This window comes from Rhinatrema bivittatum, chromosome 5 (genome assembly GCF_901001135.1).
Source record: "Rhinatrema bivittatum chromosome 5, aRhiBiv1.1, whole genome shotgun sequence".
Taxonomy (NCBI): Eukaryota; Metazoa; Chordata; class Amphibia; order Gymnophiona; family Rhinatrematidae; genus Rhinatrema; species Rhinatrema bivittatum.
Genome location: NC_042619.1, coordinates 366,189,615 through 366,206,813, shown reverse-complemented (window position 1 = coordinate 366,206,813; position 17,199 = coordinate 366,189,615). Strand labels below are relative to the sequence as shown.

Sequence of the window (17,199 nt, the reverse complement as noted above, 5' to 3'; positions counted from 1 at the left end):
AGGGAAGGGAAGGGAAGGGCATTCCCCCTCCCCTCCCCCAGTATCCCAAAAAGTTGTATCAAATGATCCTTTTGTCCAGGTGACCATTAAATAGCATGGGTTAAGAGAAGTATTGAGAAGAAAACTTAAGAGGCTTGAAGCTTTTTGCATTTGGATTACAGTTTTCATAATTTTTGACCCAGTTTGGGATTTTTTGAAAGATTTTTATGCTTAGGGAAATTTTTTATTCCATCTTGACCAGCGTATGCTGAGCTGCACTCCAGCTATCCTACCCTACAAGGGGAGGGTATTTTTGCTATGGATGAAGGTGCAAGAGGAGGAACATGATGAGAAGATCTAGAATGGACACAGAAACTATCGTTTTCATTGTAATAATATTTTTAATGCTGATTAAAGTATTTGATTTTGGGGATTTTGGCCTGGATACTTCTATTTAAGTTGCAGTAAATGGATTATTTTGAACATCACATTGGACTTTGTGTGATTTTTCCTGCTCTATTACAGTGCACAGGATGAATGAATGGACACTGGTGTGACTATTTCTTTTGGCTTCCTTGCTCTTATATTAGACACTCTTGCACATAGTGGTGACCATCGAGCTAAAGTATGAGCCTATGACTATCATAGTGGTTGACCGTGCCAGGGGCCCAGGAAGATAGCTTCCCCTGCTCCATCCGCACTTGGACCAGGACCTTTACCCATTGCCCCTCTGGTTGGCGTTAACTTCACAAATGGGGGACTTGTTGTGCTGGAGGTAGACCCTTGGGCCGAGATGGGATTGACGCAACCCATAGGTAGGGATCTACGGGTCCCCACCGTTGTCAGGGACCCGTAGACCAGCTGGCACTTCACCAATACCAGCCCTTGTTCCCCGTGGGTTGAGCCTTTGGGTACCGGGGCCGGCGAGGCTTAGGTGGGCCTCCATATGTTGTCATCGATGGAGGGATTGAGGTCAGCCCAGAAACAGCAGTAGAGAGATGATACAGTCTAGTACTGGATGAGGTAATGTCCCGGAGGCCCAGATGCCAAAAGGAACAGTCAGACAGGGGGCGCCCGAGCAAGAGCAGGCTGAAGCCTGAATAGGCCAAGTCCAGGATGTAGGCTGAAGAGGCATTGTAGAACAAGCTTGAGTCAGGGCTGGCGGCAATCTAGAAGCAGTAGCAAGCAAGGCTGAAGTCTGATTACGGAGATAGTTGGGCAATGGTAGTCAGGCAATGCAGAGGTCTGGGTCTGGAGAGAGGCAATGGAGTAGTCAGGCAATGCAGGCTTGGAGAGAGGCAACGGCGTGGTCAGGCAAAGCAGAGGTCTGGACTTTGAGAGAGTCAATGACGTGGTCAGACAAAGCAGAGTCAAAGTCCGTGTAGGCAATCCGAGGAAGAGTTGAAGACCAGGAATGCAGGAACAAGGAAATCAGGAGCAAGGGTCAATGAGGAACAGGATCACAGGAACAAAGATGAATCTCTCAGGAGACAATGAGTACTCGATCAGCGAGGAGACCTGTTGCAAAGACAAAGCTAGGGAGCGGAGCCTGCGCTTAAATACTAAAGCTCTGCTGACATCATCATCCGGGGCCGCGGCTTGGTTCCCGCCACAGGCCCTATTTAAGTTACAGTAATGTGCGCACCTAGGGAGGGGTGCGGCGCCGAGTAGCAGTGCCTCTCCGCGGGCCACGCGGAGCAGAGGAAGAGGTAGCTGACTGGAGACACCAGGGTCTGTAGCTGAGCCGGAGGTACCAGGGGTGGCTCGAGGACTGAGCTGGCGGCCTACCACCACCAGAGACGAGGGACCAGGCATTGGAATTAGTGAAGAGAGGTGAGGGGGGCCGTGCCGCGGGTCTGCCGCGGACAGCACACGTAACAGGACTGGCACACAAGTAAAAGGAAGTTAAAACCTTGTCCAAAAGATGTGCTTCTGGCATTCTGGATGATTGCAGCTGGTATTAGTCATCACCAGAGCCCCCAGTTTCCAGTGGCAAATGTTTCACAATTCTGCAACAAGAGTTAGCAAATTCTGTGGCAAATTTGCATAATTTTGCATAAAGATTCACACCTCTAAGTATGCAAAAAGTCAATTTTTTATTGAAAAATTCTTTTAAAACAGTATTTAAACTATATACAAATAAACAAATGTCCAAGTATAAACATCAATTTATCAAGTTAAGAAATATGTTACAAACATTAATTGTGAAATGTCACTTATTTTGAATCGAAACATTATAATGATCCTTTTTATATTTTCTTAAGAAAGTCCTTGCCATCTTTCCTCGCTCTCAACATCATGCTGTTAATTATATATATATATATTGGACATATGGTAACAGCTTCATACAGGAGTTGAATTAGCACAAAATTGAAAATTGTCAGCAGTAGTGTGAGTCATCAAGGCATCTATGAAAGGAGATTAATCTCCTCTACCAGCTGTGAGACACCAGTAATTGCAGACTTCCAAAAACACATCCCAGGTCTTTGTAAATGGTGTATGATTGGCTACATATGCAAGTGCATATATAAAGATGAAATTCTACTAAAGAGACATCATCCAGGAATTATATCAAATCATCTTTAATTTCATAAGAATTTAAGAGATCATTCAGAGATCAAACTAGACTCCACAGCCAAACAATTTGCTACTTAAGATCTTGTCAAATAGTGCTGTGCTATCTCTCTGTATATAATATCTACCATATATATTTATTTATTTAAAACTTTTATATACAGGCATTAGTAGGTACATCATATCGGTTCACATCTGAACAAAAGATGGAAAGTACATAAAACAGGGCTTGGGGTAGGGGGACAACGGAAGGAACTGTCAGAAGTACCAATTTAACTTAGTAAATAAGAGATGATGAAAATTACAAAGTACGGACTATATACATGGGTTCAGGTCAAATGATGATGACGCTTCACGGGGATCAGTATGAGGAAAAATTAGTCCAGGTAAGCTTGTTTAAATAGCCACGTCTTTAATTTCTTTTTAAATTTGGTAGTGCATGGTTCGAGACGGAGGTTAGTGGGCAATGAGTTCCATCGTGAGGGACCTGCAATAGAGATAGCACGATCCCTCGTGGAGGAGAGCTATGCCTTTTTGAGGGAGGGTACACAGAGGGTTCCTTTGTTTGTTCTGGTGGGGCGATTGGAGTGTGTAAGGCTGAAGGGAACATCGAGCCAGTTAGAATTATGATTATATATTGATTTATGGATAATGGTGAGGGTTTTATATAGGATACGAGATGGGATGGGGAGCCAGTGGAGGTCCTTAAGGATGGGAGTAATGTGGTCTGATTTGCAGGTGTTAGTGATGGTCCTAGCTACCGCATTCTGGAGCATTTGGAGCGGCTTTATGGAGCCCAAGGAGGAGGGAGTTGCAGTAATCCAGTTTGGAAGAAAGAGTGGCTTGGATAACAGAGCGGAAGTCCTGGGTATGGAGTAATGGTTTTAGTTTTTTTAGTACATTGAGCCTGAAGAAACCTTTAAGTATAGTGCTAACATATTTCTTTAAGTTCAAATGTTGGTCTAAGGCAACCCCTAGGTCTCTTACAAATGGTAGAGCACAGATGGAGGTGAATGCAGGGTCATTTGCCAGGGTGGGTTTGGGGGTTTGGTGTGGGGGAGATGAACAGGAGCTCCGTTCTATTGGTGTTTAGGGCATTGTGGAGATTAGAGAGTAGGGTGTTGATGGAGGAAAGGCATGATTCCCATAGTTTTAAGGAATCGGAGATAGAGTTGTGAACAGGTATGATAATTTGTACATCGTCGGCATATAAATAGAACCTGCTCCCTGGGCCACACACCCTCATTCATAATCCCAGTTCTTAGTCTCTCACCCTCTGGATGCTCTTGTTCCACCAACCCCAGCTCACATCAGTCCCCATTCATCCAAGACTTCAGCCACCATTGACTTCCCAGTTCCTGCTCTCCCACCCCCCAATCTTCCACAAATCTCCTCCCTCCCAATCTCTCATTTCCCATGCTCTCTCCCAATCCAAATTCCTTGGTGCTTCTCTTCCCCCTCCTAACTCTCAGTCTTTGCTGTCCCTCCCCCTCTCCCCCCCCCTCGCCCCGCCCCATGGTCCTGGAAGAATAGTGGAGCTGCTGCCTATCCCTTCCTCCTACATGGTCATGGTTTTGGTCTAAGAAGAAGTTTGAACTGTAAGGTTAATTTTAGATTTCTATGGAGTTCCATGTGATTCCAATGGTACTGTAACCCCAATTCAGTGCATGTGCTGAAATCTGGATGATGCCATAAAAAAAAATCTAAACAACCCCTGGTCGTTTCCAAATCGTTTATTGTCATCAGTCCTGTTGCCCTGGGGGTTGATTCTTTCTAATGGAGGGGAAATGATGTCCTTTAGGACCCGAGTGTGTAAATGGAACCCCCTTCCCTTAGATGTTATTATAATCTTAACTGAGATAGTGCCGCAAGGATCAGACAGGACACAGATTTAGGTGTTCCAAAATCAGTTTACTGTATTTCTACAACTCAAATAAAGTCTAATCATTTAGAAAAACTGTTCCAAATTCCTTCTGTGCTCAGACTGGTTTCTTCCCTCTCTCTGTGTATGTATCCTGGAGTGAATGGATAAGTTGTCCCAGTTCAGCAGGGTAATCCTAGGTGTGAGGGGGATCCCCATGTTCCTGAAAAATCTTTCCTGAGGTCCACGAGAATCCAGTTCTTCAAAATCCCAGCCTGCGTCCTGTGTCTCAATGGGTGGAGACACCAGTGATGCGTCTCCAGAGATCTTGGCCCTTCTCTCTGTTTAGCACTCTGAACTCCTCCTGAGGACCTCTCTTGGGGAAAGGTCTGGTGCTGTAAAAAGCAAGGCTATTATAACCCAGCTTCAGGGTCAGGAAGGGTGGTAGTAAAACTTTCTCATCAACCAAAAGGGGAAAAAACACTTCTAAATTCCACAAGCTTCCTCTGAGGTGATGAATCACAGCCGCTCCATCATTGGCATTGAGAGGGGTACAACAGACCCCTGTGATCCTGACCTCTGGATACTTGGCATGTCTCGTCTTCAGGAGGAGCCAAGTTCTCAACTAAGATAAAAATCCATAAAATCTTCAAACCTCCAAAAACAGTCTCTTTACCAAAAGTGGAGGCAGATCCTAACAGGCCAGGGATGCATTGAAAGAGATTTTTCTCCCCAAAAATACAAGGTAGGCCAGGAGCTCCAAAATAAACTCAAGAAGGAAAAACAGCTTCTCATTCTCCAACATCCAGATCAAAATGACCATACTCTCCTATGTCCTAACCCCTCCCCCCCCCTCCCGTGCACTGGGAGCTCACCATTTCAGCCAGCCTCTGGGGAGGTGCTTTGTAGAATGGCCCATCCCTCTACTTCTATCTAACCCAAGGGCTAGATAAAGGCTTAATTTGTAGACAAAAAAAAAAGTGGCACTATGGAAAGGGTGAGGTTGTTGCAAGCGTGAACCCCTGGCCCCAGCTGGTGTTGGCGCTACCTTTGGAGGGAACCCCCACAGGTCCCACCGTTGGGTGGCGAGGCTGGATGGGAAGCAGAGGCCAGAAGGAGTTTCGCCATTACCAGCCCATGTTCCCCGCAGGTTGAGCCCTTGGGTGCCAGGGCTGGCTGGTCTTAGGTGGGCCTCTGCATTGATGACAGGGCAGATGGCAACCAGGAGCTGTGGGTCTGAGGCAGGCAGCTGAAGATGTGGTCAGGTCCAGTCCAGAGGTCTGAGGCAGGTGGCAGAAGACATGGTCAGGTCCGGTCCAGAGATAGGCAGCAGAATACGTAGTCAGATCCGGTCTAGAGGTCAGAGGCAGGTAGCAGAATATGTGGTCAAGAAGCAGTCCGGGTCAAAGACAAAGGAACAGGAATTGGAGCGCAGGGATTGGAACTGGGAAGTTGGAGCAGGAGCATGAACAGGAGACGGATGCAGGTACAGGAACACTGGAACAGGAACAGCAACTCAGGGACTCAGGCTGACAATAGCGAGGAGACCTGTTGCCAAGGCAAGCTCTGACTGTCAAAGCTTGCCTTATATACTCAGGGCTGGCTATGTCATCATTAGGGGCTGTGGGAGTTTTTCCTGCCACAACCTCTTTAAATCCCCGACGGAGGCATGCGCAAGCGCCAAGAGCAGGGATTAAGGAGGAAGGCTGCAGCAGCATGGTTGGCACGGCGGCGTGCCCTCGCCACGGATGGGAGGCAGCTGGAGAGAGTGGAGGATTGTGCAGGGTTGAGCTGGGCGGTCGAGAACTAGCAGGACTGCGGTGGCGGCTACCTGCTGCGGCCGAGGTGAGGAGAGCGGAGATCAGAGCCTGGCACCGGGAGGTAGGGTCTGCTGTCCTCTGACCGGCCCCTCCCAGGAGGTCTGGGCTTACCGGGGCGAGATGCATGGAACTGTCTCAAAAGTTCTTTATCCAGGGTATGGGTAACTGGCTCCCACGAATTCTCTTCGGGACCATGACCCTCCCAGGAGAGGAGATACTCCCATCTTCATTCTTTCTTCCGGATGTCAAGGACTTCTCGTACCTGGTAGGTAGGGTCCGGATCAGACATGAGCGAAGGAGGTTCGGGAGGTTTGCGTGAAGGCCATGATAGGATCAGCGGTTTGAGTGATGACACGTGAAATGTGTTGTGGATCCTTAAGGAAGGCAGGAGACTGAGCTGATAAGATACTGGTCCCACTGAGAAGGGGGCCAATGATACTGGCAACTGAGAAGGGGGCCAATGAATTTCGAGGCCAGGCGTTGAGAGGGTAGATTCAGGCATATGTGGCATGTGCTTAGCCACACTTTATCTCCCAGATGAAATACTGGGGCTTGTCTGTGATGGGTGTCAGCTGTTCTTTTGGCGCAGTTGGCAGCCTCCTGGAGCATCTTGGTCATACAGGTCCATACCCATGTAGAGCTTGAGCGGTGGCTTGGGCTGCTGGAGAAGAGACAGACAGTTGGATAGGCAGAGGAGGTTGCGGCTGTTGGCCATAAACAGTGGAGAAGGGTGAGGGCTCCAGTGGATTCGCAGTCGTGGGAATAATGCGAAAATTCTGTCCAGGGTAGAATTTGTGACCAATTGTCCTACCACTCATTGGAGTATGCTCTTAGGAAGGTCTTCAACAAGCAGTTGGTAAGCTCTGCCTGGCCATTCCTTTGGGGGTGATATGCGGTGGTTGGGCATAGCTTCACCCTGAACGTTTGACAGAGGGTCCACCAGTACCGGGCTATGATGTATTTGGGCAGGCTGTGTAGCTGGAACATATAGATGAAGAAAAGGCGGGCAAGTTCGGGAGCGGATGGCAGTGCGGGAAGAGGGACGAAATGGGCCATCTTAGAAAAGCGGTCCAGTCCCGGAAGTAGGACCTGGGCCCCTCCCCTTCCGCTGACGTGCCCGACGTCGGGGACACTCCGGAGGAGGATAAAAGGGCCCCCCCGAGACCGGAGGCGTGTCGAGTCGTGCCCTGCCGAATCCTCCCCTGCCTCCCTCAAGACCCGGAGGCTCTATCTGAAATCCCTCCCGCATCTGGTAAAGTTATTTTATTTCTTTAACTGTTTTTTCCTCCCTACTCTGCCCGTTTTTCTTTTTTTCTTTTTACTTACCCAGACCCAGCGTGCTGCCAGTCCCGGAAGTAGGACCTGGGCCCCTCCCCTTCCACTGACGTGCCCGACGTCGGGGACACCCCGGGGGAGAATAAAAGGGCCCCCCCGAGACCGGAGGCGTGTCGAGTTGTGCCCTGCCGAATCCTGCCCTGCCTCCCTCAAGACCCGGAGGCTCTATCTGAAATCCCTCCCGCATCTGGTAAAGTTATTTTATTTCTTTAACTGTTTTTTCCTCCCTACTCTGCCCGTTTTTCTTTTTTTCTTTTTACTTACCCAGACCCAGTGTGCTGCCAGTCCCGGAAGTAGGACCTGGGCCCCTCCCCTTCCGCTGATGTGCCCGACGTCGGGGACACCCCGGGGGAGGATAAAAGGGCCCCCCCCCCGAGACCGGAGGTGTCGCGCGACAAAGGGGCTTGCCCCTTTGTTCGCCACTGAGAAGCACCAGGACGGAGAACAAGTAAGGTCCAAACCCAGACTGGACAATCATGGAGAGAAACCACGAAAGAAAAGAATCAGAAATTCATACGATCACGGCATGCCTAAACAAAGGTAAATATGGAAATAACTACATAAAGAAACATAAGAACAGACACATAACAAACAGAAAAAAACAAAATTACACAAAACACAGCAACCTCATAAAAATTAATAGAACCAAAACCCCAACCAATCTTCTATCAAGCAAAATGTTAACGCTCACATACCTGTTAGTTAATGCCCAATCAATCACAAAAAAATTCCCAATCATTACAGACTTACTCTATGACACAAAACCAAACTTCATTGCAATTACCGAATCCTGGTTAAAGCAGATAGACACAGTCTTAAAAACCCAAATCGCACACAAGAACTATGATGTTTTTTCAATACCCAGACTAAATAAGAGAGGAGGAGGTCTCATGCTAATAATAGAAAAAAAATTCAAATGTAAACTTATACCTATAACACCGCCTAGAAACCATGAAATTGCCCTCTTTGACACAATGAACCTACAAATTTACCTAATATACTGCCCACCTAGTTTACTTGAACTAAACATATCCCCTCTAATCGAATTCTTAACAACACATGTAAATACTGCAAACCCACCATCATAATAGGAGATTTCAACATCCACATAGACACAAAACCCCTATCAAACACATGCCAAACACTACTAGATGTCATGAAAGCACTTGGATTCACTCTAATAACGGACAAACCCACACACAGAGCAGGACACTCTCGATCTTTCTTTCATTAACCACAACCACCTAGAACACATAAAAACAGACTACACACCCATCCCCTGGTCAGATCACTTCCTCATTCAATCCTCAATTAAATACACTGAACCACAAACTCAAGAAAAAAAGACCCCCATTAAATTCAAATACCGCCCACCGTATGACTTAGAAACCCTGAAAGAAAAACTAGAAGAAAATCTAACAAAATTAGACCTCACCAACTGCTGCTCCGCTATCACAACATGGATGCAAACAACAAAAAAACTGGCCGAAGAAATTAACCCAATAAAATATATCAATATCAAAGATACCCATCAAACTAACCCTTGGCACAACGAAAAGATACAAGAAGTCAAGAGACAACTAAGGAAAAAAGAAAAAGAATGGAGAAAAAATAAAACGACTGAATACCTAACAAAATTAGAAAACACTTAGCATATTATAAACAAACAATTCTCAACACAAAGAAACAGTTCTATAGCTTTAAAATAGAAAAACATGCAAACAACCCAAGAACATTATTTTCCATAGTAAGAAACCTCACCAAGGACAGTTCCGAATCCCCACAAGACCTTCCAGAAAATAGATGCGACGAGATTGCAACATTTTTTAGCGATAAAATCAAAAATCTAAAAACAAAAATCCCAAATACAGCAAAACAAGTAATTAAAATGAAGGAAAGAGATGTCACGCAATGGTCTACCTTCAACGAAGTATCAGAAATGGAAATTGAAAATATGCTAAAAAAACTTAATCCTGCACCCCATGCACTTGACACAATTACAACCGCAGACATAAAAAAAGTAGCGAACACTGTATCACCAACACTGGCAATGATCGTTAATCTATCCCTAGAAGAAGGATCCATGCCTGACACTCTAAAAGGAGCTATCGTAAAACCTATTTTAAAAAAGAAAAACAGTGACCCACTGAACCTGAGTAACTACAGACCAGTATCAAACCTACCCTTAATCGCAAAATTAATAGAAAAAACTATACAAAAACAACTAGCAGAACACCTAGATAATAATAACATCCTTTACCCTTCACAACATGGCTTTCGGAAACACTATAGCACAGAGACACTTCTGCTTGCACTTACAGATAACATCATGAGGGGATTTGATAATGGTAAACAGTACATACTAGTGATGCTTGACCTGTCAGCAGCATTTGACACTGTAAATCATGACATACTCATAAATAGACTAGAAGAAATAGGCCTAAACAACAAAACTATCAAGTGGTTCAGATCATATCTCAATGACAGATATTTTCAGGTTCAAATTAAAGACACTATATCAAAGAAAATAAACCTTCAAACAGGAGTTCCCCAAGGATCTGCCCTCTGGGCAACTCTTTTCAACATATACTTACTACCACTATGCCACCTACTAGCTGGGCTGGGAATCACACACTATATATATGCGGATGATATCCAATTAATTTTACCCATTGATGACAAAATTGAGAAAACATTGAACTTAGCCAACATGTATCTAGATATCATTAAACAGCTGCTAAACCAAATGGAATTAGTAATTAATATAGAGAAGACAGAATTCTTACATTTAGAGAGAAAAAATACTGAAATCAAACATAGTCCAATCACACTAAAAAACAATCAACAAATAAAACTTGCAGAAAAAGTACGAAACCTAGGAGTAATAATTGACCCTGAACTAAGCTTAAAACAACACATATCTCTAAAAGTAAGAGAATGATACGCTAAATTCATGGTCCTCAGGAGACTTAAACCACTTCTGACAATGGCCAACTTTAGATCAGTACTACAAGCACTAATATTTGCGAGCACTGATTATTGTAATGCACTTCTACTAGGTCTTCCATACACCTCACTAAGACCAATGCAAATTCTACAAAACGCGGCCACAAGAGTCTTAACTGGCAAAAGTAAAAGGGATCACATTACCGAAACACTGGCTGAACTACACTGGCTTCCCATCGAACAAAGAATACAATACAAAACGCTGTGCACCATACATAAGTTAATACATAACGAACATGCAGACTGGTTAAATACAGCCCTACGTGTACACATCCCTAACAGAAACCTAAGATCAGCAAACAAAGCACTACTAACCATTCCATCAGTAAAAACTGCAAGACTTATACAGGTGCGAAAGAGAGCACTATCACTGGCAGGACCCATACTATGGAACACCATGCCCCTAGATTTAAGACTACAAAGAGACAGCAAAACCTTTAGAAAAGGTTTAAAAACCTGGCTCTTTAAACAAGCTTTTCAGAAAGAGAAGGGAGAATAGAAACCAGGGACAGGCAAAGCACATTCAATATAACATCAACACACACTGTATTCAACAAGTGTGTAGTCTTTAAAGAACAACTCACGATTTTAAAGTAAATCTATAATAATAGCCGAGATAGAGACATGGACATGATTAGTTACATTTAAACATTATTGATCACTAACTATGTTACCAAACCTTATGGCACTCTTGTAATTGTGCGAGTCACAGTATCATTAATTTTATGTGCCTTGATGTAAACCGTTGTGACGGTATCTTCCAAACGACGGTATAGAAAAGATTTAAAATAAATAAATAAATAAATTGTGGTATGGCCATCAGATTTGGGAAGGTCCACCATGAAATCCATGGAGACGTGAACCCATGGTGGCTTTGGAATGGGTAGAGGCTGGAGAAAAACCCACGGTTGTACCACAGGAACTTTGTTGGGCACATGTGGCGCAGAAATCCACATAGGCTCGGGCATCCTGGATCATGTTCGGCCACCAATAGTAACTTTGGAGTAAACTTAAGGTGCGGGCCCATCTGGGATACCTGGTGACTTGGGAATCTTGGGCCCAGCACAAGAGCTTCTTGCAGAGCCTGCAGGGAACTTCCATCTTCCTGATGGGCACCGGTGTGGAGGAGAGTAGATGGATGCGTGCTGGGTCGATGATGTGCTGTGGTGTATCTGGCACATCTTCAGGTTCAAAAGAGCGTGAAAGCGCGTCCGCCCGCAGATTCTTTTCTCCCGGGCGATACTTGAGATCGACGTTGAACCGTGAGAAGACGAACGTCCAGTGGCTCTGCCTGGTGTTGAGACGCTGGGCCTGTTTCAAGTGCTCAAGGATTTTATGGTCAGTGTAAATAACAAACCGAAGTTGGGCTATCTTGATCCAGGGACGCCACTCCCCCAGGGCCAACTTGATGGCGAGTAGTTCACAGTTGATGACACCGTAGTGACTCTCAGTGGGCAAGAACTTGTGGAAGTAGAAAGAGCACAGGTGGAGCTTGCCCTTGGGGGAACAAACATTGGCTGAGGACGGCTCCAACCCCCATAGAGGAGGTGTCCACCTCGACGATGAACATCCGACTGGGATCAGGGTGTTGCAGGCACGGCTTCTTGCGAAAGGCCTCCTTGAGGGCCTTAAAGGCTGAGATAGCTTCGGGCATCTAGTTTTTATGGTCTGCACCCTTCCAAGTTAGGGTCGTGAAGGGTGACATGATAATGGAGTAGTTGGCGATAATAATTGGCGAACCCTAAGAAACGCTGAAGTGTGCGTAGGCTGGACGGTTGAGGCCAGTTCCAAATCGACTAGAGGTTGCTGGGGTCCATAGTGTTGCCGTTCTTGGAGACAATGTAGCCAAGGAAGGGTAGACAGCTTCTCGAATACACTCTTGTCTAGTTTGGTGTACAGGTGATTGTCACAGAGGCACTAGAGAACTTGGCACACATCCTGATGGTGCGGTGTAGGTCCCGAGAGTAGATCAGGATATCGTCCAGATAAACCAGTACTTTAGTGTAGAGGAGATACCAAAATATCTCATTCATCATTTGCTGGAAGACTGCCGGGGGCCAAAGGGCATCACGAGGTGATCTTTCAGATGTCCGAAGGGCGAATCATGACCAAGTTGTAGGTGCCTCTCAAGTCAAGTTTAGAGAAGACCGTGATGCCCTGCAGGCGGTCAAAGAGCTCATTGATTAAGGGTAGCGGGTATTAGCCTTGCGGAAGATGGCATTGAGGCCCCTGTAGTCAATACAGGAGCACAAGGGTCCATCTTTCTTGGTTACAAAAAAGAAGCCCGCTTCCACAGGCGAGGAAGAGGGCTGGATAAAGCCCTTGGCCAGCTTTTCCTTAATGTACCTGGCCATTGCCTTGGTCTCGGGAATCGAGAGTGAGTAGACCTAGCCCCGAGGGGGTGAGGTCCTGGGTAGAAGTTCTATGGCACAGTCTAACTTCTGGAGAGAATGCAGGATGTCGGCCATCTGTTTACAGAACACATTGGAGTAGTCAGTATATGAAGCTGGGACTCCGGGGATCGTAGTGGATAGTGGAAGAGGCAGGGGGTCCTCCACAGGTTTCATGGGTTTCAGGCAGGAACCCCGACAGTGAGGGCCCCACTAAGAGTTGCAGAGTGGCCCAGTTAAACTGTGGGGAATGGTGTTGGAGCCAAGAAGGCCCAGAACCACCAGGTGGATGGACTTCTCCAAAATGTAGAACTTGATTTCCTCATGGTGGAGAGCTCTGACTTGCAGCCGAATGGGAGCGGAGACCCGGGAGATTCTCCCTGGCAGGGGATCCTCATGGATGGAGGTGATGGTTAAGGGAACCTTGAGCAGCTTAATGGGAATTTGCAGGTGGTGCGCCAGGTTTTCCCTTAGGAAATTCCCGCCAGCCCCTGAATTGACCAGAGCTAAGGTTGGGCAGGAGCGGGAGCCACACGAAAGTTTAGCTGGAAGGGAGAGTTGGAGGGCCGGACTGGCTGTGCCTAGCGTCAGGGCTTCTACTGGCCCTAGACCGGGGAGTTTCCTGAATGGACTGGGCATTTGGACAGACGATGCCCTGCAGCTATGAAAGCGTTCCTTGGGAGATAACTTGCCTCATCCCAAATGCCTGGGTTTGTCAGAGTCTTGAGGGCTCTCGGCTCTCAGAGGGGACCTCCCTCCAGAGGAGGTTGAATGAGAAGATTCAGAGGGTGGACGATGAGGTGGCCGCAGTTCTCGGCTGCATTTTTGAGCCTGTCAATCAATATGACCAGCTAGATCGATCAATCCCTCCAGGGAGTCAAGTAGCTTGCAGGCTGTGAGTTCGTCCTTCAGTTGTGTGGACAGACCCTCCAGGAAGATGGGACAGAGACAGTCATCCTGTCAACCCAACTCCGAGGCCAGCATACAAAACTCGATGACGTAGTCGTTGAGAGGGCGCCGGTCCTGGTGGAGGTCGTAGATGGCATTCACAGACCTCCCTGGGTCAAAGGTCTTCCGAAACTCGGCGACAAAGCAAGGCAGATCCTGAAGAAGGGCATTCGAGCATACCCAGAGTGGGGAGGCCAGGACAGAGCCCTACCCTCGAGCCACGAGAGGATAAAAATTATCTTGGTCATTGCATCATTGAAGAGTGAAGTGCATATAGCACTGATTGATAAACCCTCTGCATAGCTTTGGGTCACCATTGAAATGAGGAGGTGCCTGGAGTGAAAAGGATGACCTCTGCGGTGATGGCTGTGCCAGAGTGCTGGGAGCTGACACCAGTATGACTGGAGCACGACCAGACGGGCATTCAGCCGCTCAATGGAGGCCGCCAAAGCCTCGAGATATCACTGCTGCTACTGGATCTTGAGTGCCAGGTCCGGAATGGCCTGCAGGGCGGATGCCTCAGCCGGGTCCATGGCCTTGGCAACCTGTTGTGAGTGTGGGCCCTTGGCCCGTGGTGGTGTTGGCGCTACCTGTGGGGGGAAATACCCAGGTTCCCACCGTCAGGTGGAGAGGCCGGACGGGAAGCAGAGGCCACAGGAGCTTCACCACGACCAGCCCACATTCCCGGCAGGTTGAGCCCTTGGGTGCCAGGGCTTCTGCGTGGATGATCCCAGGAACATGGCCAGGCAGGGTGGATGGCAACCAGGAGCTGTGGGGGTCCAAGGCAGGCAGCTGAAAACGTGGTCAGGTCTGATCCAGAGGACTGAGGCAGGTGGCAGAATATGTAGTCAGGTCCAGACCAGAGGTAGGCAGCAGAATACATGGTCAGGAAGCAGTCTGGGTCAAGAGCCATGGTCCATCCAAGGGAAGAAGTACAAAGGAACAGGAACTGGAGCACAGGGACTGGAACTGGGAATCTGGAGCAGGAACAGGAGACAGATGCAGTTACAGGAACAGCAACTCAGGAACTCATGCCGATGATAGCGAGGAGACCTGTTGCCTTATATACTCAGGGCTGCTGACATCACTAGGAACCGCGGGACTTTTACCACTGCAGCCCCTTTAAATCCCCAACGGTGAGCATGGACCGAGGAGGAAAGCTGCGGCGTTGTTCCCTTGCCGTGGATGGGAGACAGCCAGAGAAGATGGTGGCGTGGTTGGTGCGGCAGCATTCCCCCACCGCAGATGAGAGTCAGCAGGAGAGGGTGGAGGACTGTCCCGGGTTGAACCGGGTGGTCGGGAACTGGCAGGACCGCAATGGCAGCTGCTGCTGCGGCCAAGGTAAGGAGGGCCAAAGCCAGGGCCCAGGGCCAGGAGGTAGGGGCTGCCATCCTGCAACTGGGAATTGTAACAGAGATGGGCTGGGCCAGTGTCTGGTATGAGCTTTGCTAAGGGATGGGACTAGGTCAGGTGTGAATTCTCTCTCTCTCTCTCACACACACACACACACACACACACACACACATCTGAATCAAAGCCATGTAGCTGCCCTTGTCCCATAGTAAGCAGCTCTGTTTCCTCCAAGGGCTGGGGTGCAATAAATAATCTATGCAACTACTGGCTCTGTACTGTTTTCTGAGGGGATCCAAAACCGATTTACACTGTTGGCTCTGCTCCACTTTCTTGGGTCCCAGAGAAATGGTGACAGAATGCAGTTCTGGGTTGTTCTGCCAGAAATTAAGCCCTCAGTAATGGACACAAAAAGAGGTTGAATAAGAATAAATTTGAAAGTTGTGAGCAGTAGTGCCATTCATCAAGGTCAGGGTGGAAGACTGCTACTCATAAATTTCAAGCTTGTGCTAATTCAATCCCTTTTTTGTGCCTGTTCTTTGCTTTGCCCTTCCCCTTCTGTTCTCTGTAATGCAGGAGAAGAGGGGGGGAGTTGAGTAGGGAACAGAATGGCTGTATGCTCAGGGCTCACCCCTCTTCTCCTCTTCCCTGCTGCTTTGCCTCTTAAGCCTGAAAAGAAGTGCTGGAATTTCCCCGCTCAAATTAAGCCCTGCATTTACTTAATTCAATAAAGCAAATCCTATGTAAAATGAAATATAAAACTGTTTCTTGAGGCACATTGCTGAAGACTGAACAGAAAGCATCAATATATATACCTGGGTAATAAAAGCCATCAATCTCAGATCTTGCAATTGCTCTTTGACCTTTGAGAGTATCAAGTAGTTTTCTTCTCGGTTTTGCCTTTGGTTTCATTCTCCCACTCTCTTCCTTGCTATTCTGTAATTGAAGAGAGGAAAACAATGAACACCACCAGACTGAAATAACAAAAGGATGGAGGTAGTGGCCTGGGTGAGGGTGAGGAATTTTGTTCTGTGTGCACAAGATATATCTGCATACAATGGAGGCAGTACATGGAAATGCATGCATTATGGATGGATATCCTGGCTTTTGAGGACTGGAGTTAGCCTTCCCAGCCCTATTTTATATCCTCCTCCCAACTCACTTAACCCAAATCATTGCAAGGACAGTACTCAACTGAGGGCCATACACCAAGGCTCTTTCTAGAAATTTGCAATCACGGGGTCTCAGTCCAGCTATTTGCTATATCTATTATGTGATGACAGGGTCGCCCTCCACCCAGGGCCTGGGAACAGTTCCTCCACAGTATCCTGGCAAAAAGAAAATTCTCATATCTCTGGATGAAGCGTGCAGAAGGCAATTTTCAAAAGCAATTTACCCAGGCAAGTACCAATTTGCCAGAGGAAATTGGCTGTGTGAATATTGCCCATCCTATTTGTGTCTCTCTCAATTACGTGTATATTTTACCATTGCCATGGGGAATGTTTAGGACCAGGGAGGAAAATAATGTGTGCAGGCTGCATTTTCTAATCTTACACGTGCTATTTTTAATGGGAAAAGTATCTGCAGAAAAAAACCAGGTACAATGTCTGAATAATTTGTCCCTGTGGTATAGCATTTTAAGAAAACATGAGCGAGCAGACAAAACATGGCTGTTATTTTTAATGTGTTTCAAATGAAATTATTATGCATCACAAAATAGCACAATCATTAAATAAACCATAGCAATAAAGGAAACAATAAAGTGGTCCGGTTCAAAAATTTGCATACCTTTGAATGTCTGGGCTGAAACTATACACTCAGGTTGACACACACAGGTTGAGATGTCAGTGAAATGTAGGTATCCATACTCTGGGTCTTGTTTGACTGTAATTAGTGTTTGTATAGATGGTCAATGAGTATCTTAGCTCCTGAGAAA

General features: G+C 46.8%; 1 protein-coding gene across 1 annotated transcript in view; it reads right to left on the bottom strand.

Annotated features, from left to right (window-relative positions):
- VWA3B (von Willebrand factor A domain containing 3B) overlaps window positions 1-17,199 on the bottom strand; it is a 632,585-nt gene that overhangs the window by 233,282 nt on the left and 382,104 nt on the right. Inside the window, exon 24 of the mRNA XM_029603312.1 lies at window positions 16,079-16,199. Coding sequence (XP_029459172.1) covers window positions 16,079-16,199 — 121 coding nt within the window. The remainder of the gene's footprint in view (window positions 1-16,078; window positions 16,200-17,199) is intronic.